The 25,513-nt window shown below is 43.8% G+C and overlaps 1 protein-coding gene across 9 annotated transcripts in view; it reads left to right on the top strand.

The window, feature by feature from the left end:
- Nucleotides 1-25,513, top strand: part of glra3 (glycine receptor, alpha 3) — a 199,161-nt gene that overhangs the window by 102,839 nt on the left and 70,809 nt on the right. For all 9 annotated transcript variants that reach the window (XM_086032404.1, XM_086032411.1, XM_086032407.1 and 6 more), the window contains one exon: nucleotides 3,862-3,944. In XM_086032404.1, the coding sequence (XP_085888530.1) occupies nucleotides 3,862-3,944 (83 nt within the window). The remainder of the gene's footprint in view (nucleotides 1-3,861; nucleotides 3,945-25,513) is intronic.

The following is a 25,513-nucleotide window of genomic DNA, read 5'->3' as shown; positions in this document are numbered from 1 at the left end:
AACTCAGAGGGCTTCGAGCTTCCTTGACAGTCCCACAGTTAGGTCAGCCGAGGGTAGAACAGAGGCCAGTAGCAGCTGGCACAGTCCGTCCCAGTTTACATCTCCATCTGAGGCGTCGACTAGGAGCCTGAGATTGGATCTGCCTATGCCTGCTCCGCGACCACAACACAGTTCACCCACCGGGCCAGAGTGCAGAATCGTTGGGGATCCAAAGATCCCACAGTATCTGGCTGGGAAGGACATTGAGAATTACCATCTTCGCTTTGAGCGTATTGCCAGCGGTTGGCCAGAGAGCGAATAGGCATGTCGCATGGTGCCAATTCTCACCGGAAAGGCACTAGAGGCATACACAGCCATGGACGAGAAGAGGGCTCACTCTTACTCAGACCTGAAGTCTGCGCTTCTGACCAAGTTTGACATCTCACCAGAGACATACCGGCAGCAATTCCGGTCCATGACAGTTCCACCCGGAGAAAACCCCACGGAGACCTACCACCGGTTGAAGGGTCTCTACAGACAATTGATTCGTCCGGAGCAGCACACCAAGGAGCAGGTCGGTGACTAGATCGTCTTGGAGCAGCTTTTACGGGCCTTCCCAACAGACATCCGCACCTGGATGAAGGAGCACGAGCCGATAGATGGGCTAGCTGCAGCAAAGCTGGCACTGCAATACTTAAATCCACGGAGAATAGGTTCAACTGTTCACCAAAGTGGTTCCAGTTTCGTTCCAACGGTTCCAACGGTTTTGTATTTCTTCATGCTTTTGAAATTATTTCTACATTTTTGTCAAAATTACGGCAATAATATGATTGTTGTTTTTTTTCCAGATAATACTGCATAATAGCAGTCACCATAAATAAATGGAAAAATATACAGATATTCCATGTGATCGGTATCGGCCGATCTCACTCATGCATGATCGGTGTCGGTGTCATAAAACCTGATCGGAACATCCCTAATATTCATAGTTAATTGTGTTGCGCAATATTGGCTCATGCGCTTATGCAATGTACATCAACACATTTGTACATATAAACAATCCTCAATATATTTGAAAATAAATGTATGTTCTGCATTTTTGTATGTGAGTAGGATCTACGCATAACAAAAATTCAAAACATACCCTACCCGGTAGGTATATCATTTTGACTTGGTCATGCTGAAGAAGTGTGAGCACCCCTGCTGTAGAGACTATATTGACACTCTTTTGTCATGCATCACCGGCCAAACTGGCTAGTAAGTTTTTTTCAACACCCCTTCAAAATGAAGTTTAACCGGCATTTGGCGGGTGTTAATTTAGGTTTCTGATTACAATATGCTGATATGCTGAACAGATGAGTTTGGAGTCATGGTTTGAAAATAGTACATTTTATTGCAGAGTTCAAGTGGCACTGCAATCCAGACATATACAACAATTTATCGCTTCAATTTATAGTGTTATGACATATACCGCACATGAACGGACAATTAATATTATTAATGTTACTAATACATTATATATGCATTATGTGAATGTACCATGCGATACTTTGAACAACAATGAATGAAACAACAGCATTGAATGACTACTGTAATTTCTCGAGCATAAGAAAATAAAATCTTCCAAAATCAAGAGGTATGTATTATACGCAGAACTGAAAATGTATTAAAAATGTACCCCACCTAGGGTTGTGGAAAGGTGTACTTTCATTCCACTGTGATATTAAATGTACAATGTTTCAAATTTATATACAAAATGTGGTGGCTTTGACATAATTCCTCCATGGACCGAAGGACCGATTAGTATGTTCAACTCGTGTGGCGTGCTGGACTTCAGGGGTTCTGGTACTTACTTGTTTATCCTCATAGTTTCGATGAAGTATAGCTGTATGTTCAATACTATGCTCTGTTATATACCTTCTTTGACTCCCTTTTTCCGTTCCACAATAGCATAATGGTCTCTAAGCATGCACTATTTCCCCGTTTGGGGGATGGCAGTGTGCTAACTTCTGGTTGCTAGGCTAATGCTAGTGATAACAATGCAAGCATGGAAGCATCCAACTCTTCAAAGTATATTCACTGTCTGGTGGAATTAACGGGTAGTTACCATAAATGACGTATCGAATTGCTCCAGTTATCTAATGCCCAGAAGCCTGTCATTTGACTATTTCTGCTTTACATTTGACTATGTCACCCACCTACTGTCTTGGCAGGTAATGGCCAATTTACAAATTAATGTTGGCTAATTGTAGCCAGCAGAGTTGTTTTGTCAAATATCACCCAGATTTGTAGTTCAATAGTTGTTTTGGGGCGACATGGCTCAGTGGTGGAGTGGTCGTTTCCCAACCCGGAGATTGTGGGATCGATCCCCGGCCATTGTGACCATGTCGAAATATCCTTGAGCAAGATTCTGAACCCCAAGTTGCTCCTGATGCTGCGTCATCATTAGGTAGATGAGGTACAGTGTAAAGCGCTTTGAGTACCCAAGGTAGAAAAGCGCCAAATAAGTGACAGCCCATTTACCATTTTAAAAAACCCTGGACATTCTAGTGCTAATTATCTGCGAAGAAATCAAATCATCCACATCTGACATAATGAGCCATTACATTTTCACAGTGCATGAAGTATCTTTCTTCAGCTTCACAATAACATAATTTTCATGCTCACCAACAATCCTGACCACAGACTTGACTTGAGAAGTAGCACCAGTTCTAAACTCCACATGCATTACATTTGTTCGCAAGCTCGTAACTATATTTGACTGCATTATATCTGTTAAAGGCCCCTGAGCGTACATTTCTGATATAAATCGGGACAAGGAACAATTAACCAGTAAAAGATACATAGAAACAAACATCTGACCTTATGTCATGGTTTGTATAAAAGTGGTTTTGCCAGACTCCAAGTTGTACCACTGAAAGTCTTTTTCACCACATCTGCATTTTGACAACGCTTGGTCGGCTCCGGCACACATCGGCACATTGGTCATTTTTTCCCCTCTTCGTGTTTGTTACCTAAAGCAAGGCTCCATCGTAGATGCCATACTAGAATATTCGTGTGCCAGTGCACTATAGTAACTGGCTACATGTAGGGATGGGTACTGAAGACGCTACCTTTTCGGGTATAGACAGATTTGGGTCGGTCCTACCGAGCACTGATTCACGTGAAATCAAACAGGGCCATGTTTCAGTTCCAAAGTGCATCCTTCTAAGTTTAGTAACAACTTTGACCTGCTAGCTCAACGCCGTCATAGGTACTCTGCTCTAAAGTTGCTAATACGTACCGGTACCTACCGATATTCATATCAGTGGGCGCCTGTGTTCCCAGCCGAAATTGTTAGCAAGATAAGAAAACTTCTCTTTTTTACAAAAAAATATGTGTCTGAACAAGACAAGTTCTAATCTATCAGATAACGATGCAGAAAAAAGTTGTTGTTTTTTTTTTGCATGTGTACCAACAAATTGGGGGTGCACATAATCCATGAGGACAGAGAAAAACTGCTTTTGAAAGGCGTTTTTCGGGGCATGCTATGTTTGAGAGCTTATGATACTTGAGAAATTACAGTACTCATATACATACTCATAAGTACCTTTGTTGTTTTGCCAGTCCATTCAATTTGTTTCCATTCAAACACAATAACAGTGGGTTAATTCCTAGTGACCTATATGCACACATCATCATTTATGATTACTATGTTATGCAATTTATACTGTTCTTAAATGCTTTACTTCCAAATTAAAGACTTAAAGCTTTAGTGTAGTTTGATTTGAAAAACAAAGGTAATTTTACTACTAGAGTCATGCCATTTTTTCAGTTCACACTTTAACCCTGTTAGTGTGTTTCACTTACTTTTCACTTGTACTCTTTTCTGTATGCTTTCAGACTAACGTTAACGCTCTCGTGTCCCATGGATCTAAAAAACTTCCCCATGGATGTTCAGACCTGTATTATGCAGTTAGAAAGCTGTAAGTACTGGATACAAATACAAATACAGCACTTATTGCACTTATTGTACTGAAATATACTTCAGTACAAGCCATCTTTTAATACCTGTAAAACAATTCAATGTGACTGTTAAATAATTCACACAAGTCAGTCAATCTGGCCATAATGTATGAAATGTAATGTGTGAAAATGTTTTTTTTTTAATCTGTTCAAGCCCCATCTTCCACAACATCTGACATTGTCACCGTCTGACTGTGAATGTTGATGTGTCATAGTTTGAGAGAGATGTCAATTATTGTAGTGGAACCACTTATCAGTGATATCAGTAATATCACTTGTTTTCAGTTTATTTGGGCCTAGATGTTTGATAGGCAGCTTGAAATGAAGTCAACATAATGAAATGTGACAGGAGGCGCATGCACTTTGACACAATGCACTTGGGGGGGGGAATAAAAGATGAGTAGTGTTGGCCTACCAAATACATTCTGACAAGCCATTCTGACTGGGCATCATTAGAACCTTTCAAGACTTCAAATCTTCAGCAGCGCTTGAGTTCCCTCCGTTCTAACATTAACCATGAATGAACTTCTCAAACACAGGTTGTTCACTTAACGGTCAGGCAGAAAAGTTGTCGTTGTTTCAAAAATTTATGAAGCACTCGTATCAACTTGCTTAGAACATTTCAAGGGCTAAAAAGATATACAATGAACGGATGTTTGTCAAAACATGCAAACGGGCATTAGGGAGTGAGTGGACGCGAGGGAGCAGTTTATGTATGCGTTTGTGTGGCTCTTTGCCTTTGAGTGGTTGGCCAACCCTGCGCGAGACCATGTTAAGGCAGCATGGCTGAGTGGAAGAGTGGTGGTCTCTCAAACGAGGTTGTGGGTTTGATCCCTGGCTACTGTAACCATCTCACACAAAATCCTTGCTACATCTCTGCTAAATCGTTTAATATAGCTAGCTGCTTTCATCTGTGCAATGAGGTTTTAGTCTCTGGCATACATTCCATGCTGTCTTGAATAATTTGTTTCAGAGGTGAAATGAGCGATATGGTGGACTGGGACTCAACATACAGAACAGTGGTATACTGTCATGTTTTGCTCTAGGCACGCTCTCTCTCTCTCTCTCTCTCTGTGTTAGTTGCAGCCCAGCTGGAGTGGGGGGCATTCCGTTCAGCTGCGCACCTGTGGCGTATCATAATCAGCTAGGTTTATAAGGACACTGTTCACCACCACTTCTTGTCGCATTATTGACCTTGCTCGCTTCACAGCCCAAGCTCTGTTTTCTAGACGTCACGTCTCGTATCTTGATTTTTCCGGTAAGGTTTTGTTATATAAAGTTTTTGTTCCTTGTCACTATGACTGAGTGCTTTGTGTTTCGTGTTATTGGAGTTTTTTGCATTCTCATTTTGTTTTTCGGTTGTCAATATTTCCTTGCCTTGTGCGAGCGTTTTGTGTTCCCTATTGGATGTTTCCTGGCCTTGTTTTCGCCAGCGTCCTTTGTTCATACTTTGTCGGCCATTTTTGTATTTTGTAATTAAAGATTTTTCTGTTCGACGCTTTTGTCTCATTCTGCGTTTTATGGATCCACATTTTTTCCTGTCCGCTTTTGTCGGATTTGACAGAATAATCCGACCATGGATCCCGCAAAGTCTGACAAAATTAGGAAAGCTTTGACAGGGTCGACTGGTGGGACAGCAGGAAGCAGCGCTCACGGAACTCTGTGTTGCTGTGACACTGCTGGCTCAGCGGTGCGACAGTCTGAGTGCCCAGCTTGAGCAGCGCGACATCCGGGGAACGCCCTCTTTGGATTTCCAAGCTGCATCAAGCACGATGCCTTCTGACATATTCAGATGTCGGGAGCCCAATTTACCCCACCCTATACGGTATGAGGGTGAACCCGGTTTGTGTGGGCAGTTCCTCAATCAATGTTCCCTCATTTTTGATCAGCAACCACTTACTTATGCCACATATAGTTCGCGAGTGGCGTTTATTATGAGTCTCCTGTCTGGTCAAGCTGCTGCATGGGCTTTGGCGGTGAGCAATGCCAAACCTGGGCAACGGTCTTCTCTCCCTGATTTTGTTAAAGACTTTGCCAAGTGTTTCACCACCCTGTACAGGGAAGGGAGGCCGGAGGTCGGTTGTTAGATTGCGCTCAAGGTAACCAATCCGTTGCTGATTATTCCATACACTTCCGTATTCTTGCGGCTGAGAGTGGGTTCGACGACTCTGCACTTCATAGCATATTCCGTCGTGGACTGAATTCATCACTTAAAGATGAACTGGCTGCACGAGATGACACCACCAGCCTGGAGGGACTTATTGCATGTGCTATTCGGTTGGACAACTGGCTGCGCGACCGTCGTCGGGTGCATAACTACAAGGGTCAGAGCTCAGGCTTCGGGAGCCACCGGCCCCTCCAGGTCCCTATGGAGGAGTCGGGATCCGCATCAGGACGCCAGCTACCTGCCGAGCCATCCAAGACGACGCAGGAGGAGCCGATGCAGCTAGGCGGTGGAAGGCACCCCCCCGAGGAGAGAAGGCGGGGCGCACTGTCCGGGGCCTGCTTCTATTGCGGACAAATGGGACACCGTGTGGCTAAGTATCCTACACGACCGTTCTCCCGTAAGTCTTCCTTTTTGGGGGGTCCGGACTCTAACGATACTGCCTTCATAGGACGAATTTCCAGTGATTCAACAGACTCGAGAAGACTTGAGCTTAGGGGAGAATTGTGTGTGGTTGGCAAACATGTTAATGTTACTGCGCTTATTGATTCAAGGGCGGATGACTGTTTTATTGATCCCGACTTAGTGGAAGCCTTGGCTTGCTCAATGGAAGAGCTGACCGAGGTCAAAAGGGTTACTGATCTTGATGGGCGTCCTTTAGCAGAAATCAGATTTGTCACGTGTCCCGTATTGCTCCGTCTGTCTGGTAACCATGCTGAAATTTTTTGTCATACCGTCTCGTGCGGCACCTGTCGTATATGGCCTACCATGGCTCAAGATGCACAACCCGGACATTAACTGGCGTCGCCCAGCTATAGAAAATTGGAGTTTGTTTTGTCATGTTCATTGTCTTAAGTCCGCTGTGCCAGAGAACACATTATCGGTTGTACCTCTGGAGGAGGAAATTAATTTGAATCGTGTGCCACGCGAATATCATGACGTTAAGAAGGTGTTCAGTAAGGACCTTGCACAAACCTTACCGCCACATCGGCTATATGATTGCGCCATTGACATTGCGCCTAATTCGGCACTCCCTAGCTCTCGCCTCTATCAAGTGTCGCAACCAGAGCAGGCAGCATTGAGGGATTATATCTCCGGTGCACTGACGGCGGGCCACATTCGTACGTCCACTTCACCACTGGGTGCTGTTTTTTTTTTTTTATTGATAAAAAAGATGGGACCCAAAGACCGTGTGTAGATTATCAAGGTCTTAATGACATCACGATCAAGAATAAGTACCCACTTCCCTTATTGGATTCCGCTTTCGCCCCATTGCAGTCCGCACCATTTTTTCTAAATTAGACTTGTGCAGTGCTTAGATTTTGGTCCATATCAGAGAAGGTGACGAGTGGAAGACGACGTTCAAGACACCCCTCGGTCATTTCGAATATTTAGTGATGCCATTCGGGCTGACAAATGCCCCGGCCGTTTTTCAGAGTTTTATCAATGATGTCCTCAGAGATATGCTAAATGTCTAATGCTTCGTCTTTCTAGATGATATTCTGATCTTTTCTAAGGATATTCAGGAACATAGACAACATGTCCGTAAGGTCCTTCAGCGGTTATTGGAGAATCGACTGTACGTTAAAGCCGAGAAATGCGAATTTCACGTGGAATCGGTACCGTTTTTGGGGTTTATCATTGGAAATTGACAACTGCGAGCTGATCCGGTTAAGACACGGACCGTGGTAGACTGGCCAACCCCTACCTCTAGGAAGCAGTTACAGAGATTTCTTGGTTTCGCTAACTTCTACAGGAGGTTTATTAGAAACTACAGTCAGGTCGCAGCCCCTTTAACTCATTTAACGTCCAGCAACCTGCAGTTTCGGTGGAACGATAGCGCCGATGCAGCGTTCAAAGAATTGAAGAAGTTATTTACTAGTCCACCAGTGCTTATTCATGCTAACCCTGATCTCCCTTTTGTCGTTGAGTTTGATGCTTCTAATTCAGGGGTAGGGGCGGTACTTTCTCAACGGGCCCCAGTCGACCAAAGGCTCCACCCCTGCGCCTTCTTCTCCAGGAAACTCTCTCCAACCGAGTCCAACTATGACGTGGGGAACCGGGCGCTCCTGGCCATTGTCTTAGCCCTTCAAGAATGCCGTCACTGGCTGGAAGGTGCCTAGGAACCTTTCACCGTATTCACTGACCACAAGAATCTTGAATACATTCGCTCTGCGAAGCGCCTGAACTCCCGTCAAGCCAGGTGGGCGCTGTTTTTTACCTGGTTCAATTTCACTCTCACCTAACCCAAAGGATCTCACAATCAAAAGCCAGACGCCTTGTCGCGTCTCCACGACCCCGCAGTTGATGAGGCGCGGCACGAGGCAATCTTTCCGTGTTCATGTGTTGTGGGAATGCTCCAGTGGAAGATTGAACAGAAGGTCTCGGTAGCCGCTCGTGACATTCCAGCGCCGGAGGGGTGTCCTCCTGGGTGTCTCTTTGTGCCGGCCGAACTTCGGCAGGAGGTATTACTATGGGGACATTCGTCCAACGTGGCGTGCCACCCGGGTGTTAATCGCACCTCAACCATGATCATGCAAAGGTTCTGATGGCCGGACTTGAAAAAAGATGTCCCAGATTTTGTAGGAGCGTGTTCGGCCTGCACCTGTGGAAAATCCTCGTGGCAACCCGCCTTCTTCACCCCTTGCCAACCCCGTCGCGCCCGTGGTCTCAATTTTTCTGGACTTTGTCACTGGAGTGCCAGTCTCTAAAGGAAAGTCGGTGATCCTCACCGTGGTGGACCGGTTTTCCAAGCTCGCCCATTTCGTGGCTCTGGCCAAGCGTCCTTCCTCGCTCAAAACTGCCAAGTTGTTGATTACCCATGTTGTTCGTCTCCATTGAATACCCACAGACATTGTGTCCGATCGTGGCCCACAGTTTGTGTCCAGAGTCTGGAGGAAATTCAGCCATGCCATTGGGCCGTCAACGAGTCTGTCATTGGGATTTCATCCGCAGACCAACGGCCATAATGAGTGCGCCAACCCGGACTTGGAGGCTGCCCTCCGATGTGTTTGTCTGCATCAACCCACATTGTGGTCCCTGTACTTACCTTGTTTGTAGTATTCACACAGCACCCTGGTGTCCTCTGCAACTGGTAGGTCGCCGTTCGAAGCAGCCTACGGTTTCCAACCACCCTTGTTTACGTCGCAGGAAAGCCAGTCTCTTTGCCTTCGGTCCAGCACCACCTGAAGCGGGCCCAGCGTGTCTGGAGGGAGACCCGGGCGGCTCTGTCCAGGACGGTGGAGCGTAATAAGGTGATTGCTGACCGGCGCCGGCGTCCTGGGCCCGCTTACTTGCCTGGTCAGCAAGTATGGCTGCCTACGCGGGACCTGAACCTAGCCGGGACGTCCCACAAACTTGGGTCCAAGTTCATCGGGCCGTTTGAGATCGAGGCGATCATCAATCCTGTCGCTGTGAGGCTGCGCCTGCCCCCAACGCTCAAGGTCCATCCTGTGTTCCACGTCTCCTTGGTCAAGCCGGTGGGGGACTGTCCTTTTGCCCTGCCCCCCGTTCCCCCGCCGCCTCCTTGTATTGTGGATGGTGAGCCTGTCTACACTGTGAAGGAGATCTTGGACTCCAGGCGCAGGGGCAGGGGGGTTCAGTTCTTGGTCATCTGGGAGGGGTATGGCCCGGAGGAATGTCAGTGGGTCCCCCGCTCCCCTGTTGTTGATGTTAATTTTTGTTAAGCTTTCACTCTGTAACTGCAGACTTTATCACTTACCTATATTGGTTCCTGTGTGCAATTGCTGAAGTTTGTAGGATGTAGCTTTCAATCTCCCATTCACTCGTCTTAACATTGCCTGTAATTGTAATATAACCAGGGCTGCACATATAAGTGCTGTGCATGCACGCATGCGTAGTGAAAATAGCCATGTGCGCTGAGATGCGATTACCTCAGTGCGTATTTGCATTCCAGGCATATCGCAGTTCAGTCAAACGTCTGTGAAAATAGTAAAAGTAAAAAGACTTAGGCCCATTTGTTCCTCTTAACCCTACAACTTATGCTCCTAATGCTGAATTCACACCAAATCCATTGACCGTGTTTCTGGCAGCACCATTCAATTGAAGTCAATGTAGTTTGCGTGGGTGGGCATGGTTGCGTGCAGGGCGGCGTGACAATGATGCATTTGAACCAGTGGGACATGGAGCGAAACACTGAAAATTCGTCCATTCGCCGCATATAAAACAAATGAACTTTTTGCCCGGCGGCATGGTGATCGACTGGTTAACACGTCTGCCTCGCAGTTCTGAGGTCGTGGGTTCAATCCCGGTTCCGGCCTCCCTGTGCGGAGTTTGCATGTTCTCCCCGTGCATGCGTGGGTTTTCTCCGGGTACTCCGGTTTCCTCCCACATTCCAAAAAGATGCATGGTAGGTTAATTGAACACTCTAAATTGCCCCTAGGTGTGATTGTGAGTGCGGATGTTTGTCTCTGTGTGCCCTGCGATTGGTTGGCAACCGATTCGGGGTGTCCCTCGCCTACTGCCCGAGGACAGCTGGGATAGGCTCCAGCACTCCCTGCGACCCTTGTGAGGATAAGTGGTGTAGATAATGGATGGATGGAACTTTTTGCCCTTTTGACGCCTCGCATCAGCCAATTAGCATCGGGCGTGCTATGTCACACACAGCCGCACGACGTCCTGTACACTCCTTTTGAGTGGAGAGCGCAAAATGGAAGAAAATATTATCTTTGCCGTTTGTGGACATATATAACACGGCCAGCTACCACTACTGGGACAAGAAAAAAGAGACCAGGCTTGGAGAACCGTTAGCGAGAAGCTTGGTATACCTGGTATGTTTTTAATTCAATTCAATTCAATTTATTCCAGTCTCAAGGTCCTCTTCAAATAAAACATACAAAAACAACACAACCAAACATAAACAATCACATATTAAAAGTCAGATATAACAGTGTTTCCACATATCTGACAGGTAAGGAATTGCACTAAACCCAATATTTGTAAGTGACACCAAGATTTCATTTTGAGACCTCTCTAGCCTACAAATAAAACTGCATTAGAGTATGTAGTACCGTACCGCTTGCAAAGTGTTCACTCGAGCACAGACAAACATCTCAGTCGTACTAGTCCATCGAGGCCTTCTCAAGAGCACCCGCAGAGCATCATTGTAGGCCATCTATAGCCTGTACATACAGGCTCTTTTGTATTGAGTCCAGAGGTGGGCTGTCTACAGAGGTGTACAATATGATTTAACAAGAGTTAACTTTACATCATCAGTACATGAACCAATCCTGCACATCAGCGTATTAGCCTGACCATACAAGATCCTACATTGTATATAGATATCATCATCTACCATATTGGCAGTGATGATGTGCCCAAGATATTTAACCTTTTCAGTTACAGTGAGCACTAGAGGTGGGAACGATAATCGTTTTTTCAATGCACCCTTTGTTTTATTAAAAAGATTCTGCATCGATTCACAGGTATTAATAATCGATGTTCATATAAATGTTTAAAAATGTGCAAGCGATTACGTGCGTTTGTACGTCGGATGTCTGTGTCGAGGCTTGCGTGACAAGATGGCGGATCAAGCAAAACCTCACAAGCGGAGCAATCCTCATTTTGGTTCTTTATTGAGTGTGAGACGAGGATGAAAATATTTCGGTAACCCAACAAACATGACACGCTACCACCCAGAGTTGAGTGCGGCGAAAGGCGGAGATGATAAACAACCGACCGATTCTGCCAGGTGCTCTAGCACCAAACTCTGAAAGAGCAAGAAAAAGCACGAAATCCATTGTACATTAATGCGGAGCCCCTAAGGTGACATGGAAGTAAAAAAAAACAAAAAACTTTGCGTTCCCTCGCAACAATTGCGTTCCCTCGCAAAAATTACGAGATAACGCAAAGTTTTTTGCGAGGGAACATATTTTTTAAAAATGCGTGTTTATGTACTTATGGGTCATTTTCAGGGTTAACAAAAGCAACAAAGAGAGCGTTTTCAGCCGTGGGGGGGTTTAATGGAATTACCTTGAAATTCGCTTGTAATACAAAGACCTAAAATCAGTTTTTGATATTAAGCACGGTTTCTCCCTCTCTGACATACTGTTGTCTCTCAAACAGCCGCGCATTAGAGGCTAGGCTAGGCTAGCTGCTAAACTGACCCGGAAGTACATAAACATGCATTTTAAAAAAATGTGTTCCCTTGCCAAAAACGGGAAAGGGAACGCAAATCTTTGCGAGGGAACGCAACCTTTGCGATCGAACGCAAAGTTTTTTTTCTTTTACTTCCATGTCACCTTAGGGACTAATAACACAAGAGCATGTCGATCACTTCTTTCCTCACACAAAAACCTAGAATATGCATACCTTCTGCAAGCTTAGCAGTTAAAAGTCTGTTTTTTTATTGTTACAAAATATGCTGTTGGTTTATAAAGCTGATCTGTTTGACGGAAATTTCTTAGGGCTTAAGGTTAGTGTTACACCATTCACAGTAAGGCGTGGAACGAGCTTTAACTTGTATTGCTCTTAACAGAGGAAATACTATACTTCTACCAGCCATCGCTACAGCACCGCTCGCCTTTTTCTTTTTTTCCTCCGCCCAGGGAGATTCTTGCTCTCGGGTTCACTTCGCCTTTCTCACACAATGTTGAACACTGCCCTCTGCTGTACTGCACAATATCACATCCTAACATAAACTACATGTGAAATAAAGGTCACCAATCAATTACAATATCATCCATCCATCCATTATCTATACCGCTTTATCCTCACACGGGTTGCGGGAGTGCTGGAGCCGATCTCAGCTGTTTTCGGGCAGTAGGCGGGGTACACCCTGAACTGGTTGTCAGCCAATCGCAGGGCAAATTGCAATACCATTAAAAGAAAATGTACTACAGTACATCAGGTGCTACATTGGGTTAAATAAAAGCAGCATTCATTGCTAAATTACACAGTAATGTCAATTAGATGATGCATATTGCACTTTCAAGTATTGAAATTCAGGTTATGCTAAATCAGATTATGTTTGAATATGTTTTTATAATGTTTTTGTTATAGGACAAGTTACAGACATTTGTTACAACAAATGCTGCCATAGGCACTTTTTAAAATTTGTGTTGATACAAGTCAAAGTGTGAAATATAAATCCTTGCTCTTCTTGAGTTTTGCAATTGTTTTAAAAAAGATGCCAGTGTTTTAGTTGAACTATGAAATGTAAGCCATTGTAGTGATGCATCGGAATTGAATGGAATCGTAGGCCTCTGAATCGGAAATCAATCGAATTGTGGGTCTCTGAATCAGAATCGGATCAAATCGTGAGGTACCCATAGATGCCCACCCCTAGTAGATAATTATCCTCAAGAAGGATTTTAGTGACTTCATGTAGCTCAGGAAATATAATCAAATTCACACCTTTTTACAATATCCTCCTCACCTGTGGAACAAACGCCCTGAATACCTGAGGTCATCTCAAACTGTCAGTTCATTGAAATCAGGGCTGAAAAGCCAAGTCAAATTTATTTATATGATAATGCATCAGATTTATATGACATTTTACTGGACAACTAGACACTCAAAGTGCTCACATACGTCATTCATGCACTTACGCATTCACCGCTCAATTCGAGCCTTGCACTCCCAACACAGATGAACGCATTTTCATTATTTTCATTAATGTAGTGACAGGTAAGAGCCAAGTAAGTTGATGTTCACAGCTATTCACGTCAACTGATTTACTCACTGACACAGCTTGCTGTACTTCGATTTTCACTTATCTTATTTTTGGCCATCATTATTTGACAGGTCCAGTGTCAAACTGTTGTTTGAGTAAAACAAAGTCTAAACAGAACTAGGGCTGCCACAAACTATTATTTTGCGAGTCGACTAATCACTAACACTAGTCGCGATTCGTCGATTAATCGGATAAAATATAAATTGCGTCAAATCGCAGCAGCAAGCTGCTGCTCTTATAATAAGCATCATTCGCTTACAGCTCACATTATTTATTCATTCATTCATTCATTATCCATACCGCTTATCCTCACAAGGGTCGCGGGCGTGCTGGAGCCTATCCCAGCTGTCTTTGGGCAGTAGGCGGGGGACACCCTGAATTGGTTGCCAGCCGATTGCAGGGCACACAGAGACAAACATCCGCACTCACAATCACACCTAGGGGCAATTTAGACAATCCAATCAACTTACCATGCATGTTTTTGGAATGTGGGAGGAAACCGGAGTACCAGGAGAAAACCCACGCAGGCACGGGGAGAACATGCAAACTCCACACAGGGAGGCCGGAGCTGGGATCGAACCCACGACCTCTGAACTGTGGGGCGGACGTGCTAACCAGTCGACCACCGTGCCGCCTCAAATTATTTATGTACAAACTAATCATGAAGACAAGATGATAGTACATTTAACTTGTATTAAACTTTGCAACTTAAGCCATCATTCCTGACATGTTTATAAATAAGGGAGCAACTTAAATTGATGGTGATACTCTGGCCTTAAAATTTTTAGCTGTAATTCTTTAGTGCATTTTAAAATTGAACTTTTACTTGGATACAAGTACTTGGATACATATTTCACTCTTCTTGTGCACTAGTGAAATCAGTGAAATAGTGAAATCTGAGGAGTAAATTAGGAAATTAATTAGGAAAGTAATTAGGAAAATTGTTTTTTAATTTTGTGTTCATTTAAACTAAAGGTTTTGTTTTTCTTCACTAGTATGCATAATTTAAAAGTAGTAAATTGATCTACACAATGAAAATGTGGTATGCACCTGTTACAAAAAAAAGGAAAAACTTGTTTGTTTGTTTTGCACTATAACGTAGTATATTACAAAAACTCAATTATGGGTTTTATTATTATGCGATGCCGAGGAGTAGCACATATGTCGTTTTTGTGTTGAGTGCTGATATTTCCCTGTTCATGAACGCATCACTCCTTTCGCGAGTGAGAGAAACAGAAAGAGAGAGAGAGAGAGCAAGCGTGCGCTTCCTGCTTCGATGTCCACCACGGGCATAAACACACAGAGTTTTGGTTGTTAATCAACGCGGGTTTACTGAATAATGGCTGCTTAATCCATAGAAGATGCTATGACGTGTTAGCGTACCAAATAGGACATTGTGTTACAGCGTTACATCAAGCACACACCGTAACGTGTGTATGCTAACTGTAGCTAGCTTCTAGACAAAACTGTGCCTATGTCAGATGAAATCTGACATAAGACATAATTTGCTTCCTTTTTTTAAATGATCGGGCATCTCCATCATGCTGCCATGAAAGGCAGCTTTGCATGGTATTGAGTATATTTGGTGAAATGCGCCGTAACTTCTGGACTATGTTGCCAACATGAATTAGCCCTTACAGTGTAAGGCTTACACTACTTTACCCACAATGCTTCTGTTTACATAACATATCACCCGGATTACCACCACTGCGCATGTGCGTTGCAGATAGGAAAACAGCCAGCGGGAGAAGAGCGAGATGCGGCAGCCTCGAGAGAAAAATAATGTTCCAAATAAATAACTATAAAAATAAACGACGCATTGACAATTAAAATTAATTAATTAAACAGGACACACATCATTAAAATGGCGGATAAAACTACACTATGCTTCTCTTATGTTCTGTTGCTCAGCACTTACAGTAACCCTTGCCTGCAAGCTGAATTCTTGCGGTATTTGTGATTTCACAAATCCCAGAGGATACATCCTGTCCCGAGCGGCACCACTGGTGGTATCGGACCAATCACGAAGCAATAGTGTGTTTGGGAACGGAATATGTGGCTGTGATGAAAACCTTGGCTTGATTGAAAAATCAATGTAATGTTATTTTTTATGCTTTTAAATGGTATGCATATTTACCAGAGCTGGGCAGTCCTTCCCGGACGGTTGGACATTTTTGGGGTGGAGAGTGGGGGGAATGACACGTTTGAAAAAAAGGGGCGGACTAAGCAAGGGCGGAAATGGTCTGCCCACTATTCGGCCCTCATGGTCATGAGGCGGCCAAAGTTCATCTCAACCTACTCAGCGAAAGGCTTTAGGCTTCTTCTATACTCCTGCATCGGCGCAGGTGACAACTGCTGCATTGCATCACGTAACTAATGCATTGTGTTGTGAGACATGTTGGCGACAGGTCTGCAACACATCCCGCGCACACGTCAGAAATTGTTGCTGTGTATACAACACCACGCACATTCTCTCTCGTGATCGGTACGTTATGTTACATGTTGCGATGACGTACACGTACGGCCCGGCAATTTATTTGTTGCCACGGAGGAGAGGATCCACCCTGCAGCTTGTTGCTGCTGCAAAGCAAACTGGCAGCGGTGTGGGTGTTATGTCACGTTCTGTGTGTGTAAAGTGGTTAAACATACCTTCGCCGCCACCTTCCAGATCGTTTTCGCAACACAATGAAATGCCACGTCTAGTCATCTAGGTCCCTTTGTTATAGCAGGCACGATATCCATTGTTGGGGCTCTCTTTTTGATCGTTGCTCGATAGTAAAAACGCAGACCGGAATTGGGCATAAGAGGCAGAGGAAATTCTGCCCTGCGGTGTCTTGTCAGTAGCCGTTTCCCGACTTGGAATGAAACCAACACATTTTCAAAACAACGCATGTGGGTTGTGTGCGAGTTATAAAGGCAACGTGCTCGCGAATGTCGCCCGCGGGAGTATAAAGAAGCCTGAAAGGGGAAAATGACAAAAATGGCCTCAGAATGCTTCAAATGCACCACTACTTACCCAACTGAGCGTACTTACTTGTTTATAACCCTCAAAAGTTTTTCTACCTTTTTTGGAGACCGTGGTATGGCAGGTTACATTTCAAGGTCGAGTTCATGCACTTCTTCTGGCGTCTTCCCTACTAAAACAATCGACGGCGGCAGGACAAGAACAAATACTTAAGCAGGATAAAAATAGATATTCACAACACAATATTGCCGCATGTTTGAAAAATAATAAATACAAAATAATACAGTCTATGCAATCCCAAAAATAATATTAAAAAAATGAAAATATCAATTGGCACCTAAATCACATGTTACACTTGCATCGGTAACCTCGTCGGGAAAGCTGTGCACTGCACACGTTCGGTCTGCATGGAGGGGAGAAGAAAAGGAAGGAGAAGAAGAATGACACAAAGAAGAAGGAGCGCTGTCGATTGACCGTGGGAAATGTGAAACTTGAATGCCGCAGGAGCTTTATTCGTTCACGTCGGAGAGGGAGACCTTTGCTTGGTAGAAAAAAAAAAAAGGTTTCGACACTCCCATCCGTGCAGACTGAACGTGTGCAGTGCACAGCGTTCGTTCCCGCCGGGGCTCCCATTGGGAGTAAGTACGTGCATTTGGGTAACTACTAGTGGCGCGTTTGAAGCGTCTTTGAAGCGTGTCCAAAGCGGGTTTGAGTCCCACCAACTACCACCCACTATCACCACCACAACTGAGAACTCACTATGAGCACTTTACCTATATTATCCCCAGAGCCTTATCTTGTACATAGCTCATTCCCATTCTGTCTACTGCACATTTGCACAGTGCTATTTTATTCTATTTAATTGTATGTTATTGTTGTTTATCTTTTGCACTGAAGAGGGGAAGTTCTTCTTACTCTGAGCACTTTCGTATTCGTAGTAAATTAGCCAGCTAATGAGCTTTAAATAAACCTCTGCCGTTAGCAGTAGCTAAGGTTGCAGAGGTTTTCTCCGGGTACTCCGGTTTCCTCCCACATTCCAAAAACACGCAGTTGATTGAACTCTCTAAATTGCCCCTAGGTGTGATTGTGAGTGCGGATGTTTGTCTCTGTGTGCCCTGCGATTGGCTGGCAACCAATTCAGGGTGTCCCCCGCCTACTGCCCGAAGACAGCTGGGATAGGCTCCAGCACGCCCCACGACCCTTGTGAGGACAAGCGGTATCGATAGTGGATGGATGTTCTATGCAAGCCCACTAGTTGAAGCAGGGCATTCTGATAAATATTGCGTTTGTGGAATAAGTGTTAACCCACTCGTTTTTAGCCATCTCTGGCATTTTGTCTTCTGTCGACTGAAACTGACATCACAGCTGCTCACAACGACAAATCACGGCTCATATTCAGAAAATAGGTCAGCCGTGATTGGTCGTTGTGCGCAGTTGTGATGTCATTTTCAGTCGACAGAAGACAAAATGGCCGCCCCCGGAGATGGCTAAAAACGAGTGTATTTTGCTGCTTAACTTATAGTCCACAGACGCAAAATGTATCACAATGCCTCTGTTTCAACTAGTGGGCCTGATAGGGAACATATTAATTGAAAAAAAATGTTTGGTTTGACTTCCGCTTTAAGGACAGAACCGCTATAAAAGGATGGGGTTGGGGACGATAATTTTTCTGAATAAAGACAGAGGGACGAGGCTGGAAGGGTACCCAGGTCGCGGACGGAGGACAGCCCGCCAGAAAAAGGGGCAAGTGCCCAGCTCTGATATTTACATTGCAAAAAGGACAACTATCACCCAACGCCATGATGCCATCCATGCCAATCACTGAGATAATAGGACTCAGATGGTCAAAGCAAATCACATATGATGATGAGGATAAGGATTGCTCAAACAAAAGTAAAAACAAAAACTTTTGTAAAACAAAAGTTTGGTAGGCGTGCACAAGTTGCTGCATCGCCCAATCAGCATGAGGTATTGTACTGAATGTCCCGCCTTTCCCGAGCAGATCACGTTGGAAAATCACAGTCTCCCAGGCTGATACTGTGGAGAACTCCTTTGAGTGCAATCAATTCACCAATCAATCTGACTCTTACCAGGTTACACTTAGAGTGCTGGAGAGCAATACTAATTATATTTGATTAATTTTACTGAAATTCAGTTGTCGCAGTCTTAGGTACTGTAAGAGCTGTCATATGCTAAATATTTCTCCCTGTAATTGTTAATTCTCGTAGCGCACATTCCCCAATACAGTATGTCATTCCTGGGACTTGCTGTGATAATTTAGTGTGATTCTCTTCTCTCCTCATTGGGACATTTTTTTAAAGAGCCATGTGCTTACAGCTTTTTAAGGAAAATAAAAGTCATAAATCGGTAACCTAATTTCTGTGAAGGCTAATTTGTCCTTCAATCAGGAGCACTGCTTGACTACAGGGGACTGAGAACACAAGGGTCAGATTATTTGTCTTTCAGTGATTGTTCTGCTATAACCCACTCACCGCAGCTTTTACCATACATAGATCAACTCATTATAAATGACGCGTGTATGAGATTACTTTTGAGATGATGCAGCTGACTCTGACGTAATGATGCTGACAGCCCAGGAAAGACAACAACACACATGTAAAGAACCATGATACTTTTTAGTGAGAAAATTGCCTTTTGCCAACTCCACTTCTGTGCCCTGCGACTGGCTGGCGACCAGTTCGGGGTGTAGTCTGCCTTCGCCCATTGACGGCTGGGATAGGCTCCAGCAACTCCCCGCGACCCTATATAGGATAAGCGGTTTGGAAGATGACATGACAACTCCACTTCCATTTAATTATAATATAAATTCTTGCATATGAAGGGTTAGTCAATTAAACTGCACATAGCTTTTTGGTATATGTTTGAAGGGGTTTGTGTTTTTGTTGTGTTTTCTGGCAGGGTGATGCAATTTTTAAACTGCCCTACCCCAGGTACTTGAGTTATTTAGTTATAATGTCATGATTTCATAGTTGTTTGCACGACCTTAAGAGTGAAAAAAAAATCAACAACAGTTTGTCCTATTTGATGACACCAGAGTTAAATTACCTCCCAGGCCAAGTGCAGACACACTAGTAGTGACTATGGTCCCCACTGTCTTTTGTATCTCGTTTTTTTGTTTTCTTTTTAGGTTTTGGTAGTGGGAGGCTGTCAGTGCACATACTCTTTTAACATACTTATTTACACACACACACACACACACGCGCACGCACCCACCCCCACCCCCCCTGGCACACAATAGAACCTTAAGAAACAAGACCAAATACATCTTTTGTGTATGGCTTTAGGCATGCACTAGCTTTTACCAGCTGTTCCGCTTTTTAAAATATGTTCCATAGAGCACCGGCTTAATGCAGTTTTTTTTAAAGCTTTCACCTATTGCGTAGCTCAGTGGTTTCTTTTCCTACTCTTTACAATTCTTAATCTTTATCAAGCAGGGTCATCCCAGTCAGACTATAGTCATTTAAATGATTATCTCAGTACAAACATACCAGCGTGTTTAATCTGTCTCTGTCAATGGAATATAGATGTAGCTTGAAATGAATTACTTTCCTCACATATGGTCTCAACATAGATGTTAACATATAGTAGATGTTTAGTTTAGCTCTATAGTGAATTAATGTTTTTTTTACAACTGTATACAACTATACAACTGTAAGAGCAACTCACATGGGTGTATAAGGCACCAAACAATTAAATGACCCAGTAGTAGAACCAGTATAAGAAATTAGTTCAAAAACAGCCTTCTTTTCCATGATTTAAAAATAAAATCTGGAATTCAAATTTATCAAACTCAAGCAACTATTTCATCTTTTCTTTGTCTAACCAATAGCACATATCAGAGTATATTGTATAATAAATCATCATCAAGTGTGCTATACAGGAGAATAGAGAGATTGACCTTTCTTCAAATAACAGATCTCACTCAATCTGTTATTTTCATGGATATTTTAGAATCAAGCAGTTTCGATGACCATAGGGAGAATACCAGACCGCAACGGTTGCACACATTTGTTTTTTAGATAAATGGAAACAAACGTACAGGGTCTTTTCTTACCTTGCGAACACTCACACCCATGGGGGCAAAGTGAGAAAAGGGCGCTGTCTAAGATGCAACCCTCACATATATAGTGTTGTCCTGTCAGATAAGTCTAATCAAAAACGTCAAGGACCACGTCGTCTGGCCCGGAGACATCATTGGTCACAAGGACTTCTAGCTCTGTCAGATATCCCTCAAAGCCACATTTCATTACATTAGACAAAGCTGTATGCGTGCAGTTATGTGAAGGCCTGTTGGTGTGTGTGTGTTATACAAGACACAATTTGTTTTATTTCTTCCCTTTCTATTGATTATGACTGCTTATGTGTAAGGACATTTAGCTGTTTGTGTGTGATGACCATAAATGTGTAATGCAATTACCGTCTGATCAACATATGGCTAATATATTGGCTAATATTCAGCCATCCATCTAGAGTCAGTAATTACCAGCCTGATGCTAATATTGGAAAAATCATTCAGCATAAAGGGTAAGTAAAAACAAGTTTAGATAAGCATTAAGCAACAATACTTTCATTATGATTTTCATGTTGCCACATTTGAATATTGACTTTATATTTTAAAATTGACCAATATTAAACTTAGATTAATAATATGCTAGTGTTGCACCCTCACAAGGAAAGACACGTCTCCATTCTTCGTTTGGGCAACTTTACTTTTCCAGTTCAGTTGGAGTATGCATGAAGCATTTTTCATTGAACAGGCATTCACTCACTAGCTCTTTTTTTTCTAACCACACACGTTGTTCTACCTCAATTTTCTCTCTTGAGCTTTTTTATGACGTCATGAGCCACTGGAACTCCAACCTCTAGGTCCTAACAAGCCTTTGGTAATTACAGAATATATATAACAATGACAAAATAGGACTGTCCCCCTTACTGAAACTATATCTTATCACACATGAATGAAATATGAGTCTTTAGCACATCTAGGTCGCAACAACCTCTCCCACAAAAAAAAATAATGTTGCCAAACATTTTAGTTAACACAATGTACCTACAATATAACACATTCAGAAAGTAAGCTAACAAGTATTTCCACACATACATGCTTACAGGGTGATAGGGTATAAAATTTCTCAGCATCACTCTTTTTTTTCTTTGAAGGGTGATTAAGTCCATTGACGTATTCGTGGGGCCCCCAAATCTTCACAGAGGGACAAGGAAAATACCCCGTACACCCAAAACAATGTGACACCAAATTTTATAAGCCATGCCTCCCATAAGCCCATAGTGTATACACTACTTTTTTTGTATGTTAACTCTACTGTCTTATACACAATACACTGGAATAATAAGCATTTTCTCTGCTTATTACTGGAGGAACTACTCAGAGTACCTGTGTCTATTTTTGTACAGCATATGTGTCAATACAAACATCACCATAAACTTAAATTTATACTAATAAAGACTGATCTACCTTATGAACTTGTATCTATTTATATTGAAAAGGATACATGAATGATGGTGTGGCTGAGTCGTGGCTGGCTCCTGTGGGGGCTGTTTACACTCACAGGGCAGGTCTTCAACTGCTGGAAGGTCGGCCGGCCAAGTTCTTCATAAGTGTAGACCCGCCGGGGCTGCCTGCTTCTCTTTGGCCTGTCTAACCATGTTTTAGCATCACTTCGCTCAGTCTCGGGTTCAGCTGGAGTCTCAGCTTCTTCCTCCCCACTATGTCCATCATCCACTGGCTCCTCTTCAGGATGCTCTTTAGGTGTGGGCTCTGGTTCAGGTCTCTCCCTAAGTGTTTCCCTCTGAGGGCAGAATTCTTCTGCTCTTGCATTGAGGGGTGGGTGGCTGTACCAGACTGCTGTCCACATATCACACTCATCACCACTGGTGCTGTCTGTGTCTGTCTGGTGAGCAGGTGGCCTGGCTTGACTTCTTGTAAAATGTCTCTGTTTGTTTCCATTTTTTTTTGTCGTTCCGATTGTGTTCACCCACAACTGGCTCTTCAGCCAGATAAGGACATGGCAGCAGTAGATTGCGATGTAACACTCGCTTTCTTCCATTTCCTTGCAATGGCTCCACCACTTACACCGGACTATCTGGGCTTTTGCTTCCCTTAACAATATGAATCCCGTCTTCCCAATGACTACGCAGTTTTCCAGGACCACCTCTGGGCGTGAGATTTCTCACCAGGACATGGTCACCTGATTGTAGTGTTGAACTCCATACATGCCGATTGTAGTTTTTCTGTCCTCTCCTTGCATTCTTCTTCATATTCTGCATTGCAATATCATAGGCTTCTTGCATAAGTTCTCCCCATTTGTCTGCATAACCCAGATGTGACTGGCGGCTCTTTTCTTCTCCCTTCTTTGGGAACATCAGATCGACAGACAAGGTTGGTTCATGACAAGAGAAGGAAGAATGGAGAAAATCCAGTTGCTTCATTCACAATTGAGTTATAAGCATGGACTACTTTGTTTAAATGTTCTTTCCATCTTGATTTCTGAGACTCTTCAAGTGTACGCAGCATACCTAACAGCGTTCTATTGAAGCGTTCGGCAGGGTTTGCTTGGGGGTGGTATGGGGAAGTGCGAGAGGGACTGATACCACAGTAGTCCTGGAGCTTGCGGAAGATATTGTTTTCAAACTCTTTTCCCTGGCTGTGATGTATCTTGGATGGGAAACCGAAACGCATAATGAAGTCATCAAAAAGTTTCCTCGCTGCAGTCTCTTGTTTGCGTACGCCTGAGCATACTTACTGAAATGATCCACAACTACGAGTATATACTCGCCTCCAACACACTTGTCCAAGTGCAAGTAGTCAATGCAGATCTCAAACGGTGCAGCAGTCTCAATGCTCTGAATAGGTGTTCTGGTTACCCTGTTCAGTTTCTTCCTTTTTATGCAACGACATACTTGAGTAACATATTGTTCCATCTCCTGTCTTATTTTTGTCCAGAAGAAGCGCTCCTGAGCAAGAGCGACCATGCGATCTGCACCTAGGTGTCCCATCTCCTCGTGTAGATGCTTGTAGACAATGGGCTTTAAAGAATCAGGAACAACTAATTGTGACCTTGCTGTGGTTTCTCTTCTGAGAACACCATCTTTATCAATCTGCAGACAGGGCCACTCCCTAAGAAGGTGCCTGACTGTTTCACTCTCTGCCATTTTGTCTTTACATTTCAAATTAGAGTGTGTTCTTTTCAGAGCTAACAATCTACTTATGGCTATGTCTGCATCTTGTGCATCTCGGACGTCTTGAACTGCAAGAGGCTGAATTGGTTCCGAAATGTTACACTCCTCTAACAGTGCATTTGTTTTGCAGGTGACAGCCGAGATCCAATTCACTTCTTCAGTGTTCTCTCTCCGTAGTGCTTCACCTATGCATTCATTAGCATCCTGCTGGTATTCCTCTGTGCATTCTTGCATCTTCAATCGGCGTTGGCCTTTGGGAAAGGAAATCTGCATCTCGATTAGCTGATCCGGGTCTGTACCTGAGAGTGAACCTGTAATCCGCCAATTCTGTCACCCAGCGGTGTCCAGATACATTGAGTTTTGCTGACTTTGTGACAGGTCAGAGGATTATTGTCACTGTACACTGTGAAATCAGGCGCATGAAACAGATAATCATGAAACAGATAATCATGAAAGCGCTCTGTTATGGCCCATTTTAGTGCCAGGAATTCGAGTTTGCCAGAGTGCAACTTGTAGTTTCTTTCTGCAGCTGTTAATGTTCGTGAGCCATATCCTATGACTCAAAGAACACCCTCTTGCCGCTGGTATAAAACTGCAGCTAAGCCATCTTCTGATGCATCGACATGCAGTACAAAGGGATTCTCTAGATCGGGATATGCCATGAGAGGTGGGTTCGTCAGCAGGTCTACAATTTGGCTCACTATCCCTTGGTGGATTACTGTCCACTGGACTGGGTGAGCTGGTGGTAATTGAGCAGATGCACGACTGCCCGCCTTTCTCTTCTGACTCTGCTTCAGTTCAGCCTTAGGCTTTGCCAGAAATTCATACAAAGGCTTTGCTATTCGAGAAAAGTATTTTATGTAGGACCTGTAATAACTTAGGAAACCCATCAGCTTTCTCACCTCTCTCACAATAGATGGTCTCTCATGCCTCAGGGCCTGCACTGCTTCCACCTCTTTGGGGTTCATTTTGTATCCTTCTGCAGGGACGACTCATCCCACATAACATACTTCACTCTTGAAAAAGTCACATTTCTTTTGCCTAAGCTTGATGCCACATTCTCTTTGTCGCTGCAGCACTTTTATCACATTTTGTATGAGTTGGTCAAAGCTCGAGGTAAAGACGAGGACATCATCTAAATATGGGACACAGACTTTATACCTGAGATCTCCCAGACATCCCTCCATGTAGGGCTGAAAAACTGCCGGAGCGTTAGTGAGGCCAAATGGGATTCTCACCCATTCGTAGAGTCCCCATGGTGTTATAAATGCAGTACTACTTTTCTCGCTCATGAATTCCTGGTGATAAGCCTTCCCCTCGTCCAGTACTGTGAACCAGGAGTTGCCTCCCAGGTTTTCCAGGATCTTCTGTATTCTTGGAATTGGATGTCTGTCGGGCAGTGTGTTCCCATTCAACAGCCTGTAGTCAACACACAGGCGTAGTCCACCACCTTTCTTTCTGACGCATAGTATAGGCGAGGAATATGAAG

Source organism: Filicampus tigris, chromosome 6, assembly GCF_054856515.1.
Source record: "Filicampus tigris isolate MCC_2025a chromosome 6, RoL_Ftig_1.0, whole genome shotgun sequence".
In the NCBI taxonomy this organism is placed as follows: domain Eukaryota; kingdom Metazoa; phylum Chordata; class Actinopteri; order Syngnathiformes; family Syngnathidae; genus Filicampus; species Filicampus tigris.
Note: the sequence above shows the minus strand (reverse complement) of the source record. Positions and strands in the feature narration are given on the sequence as shown.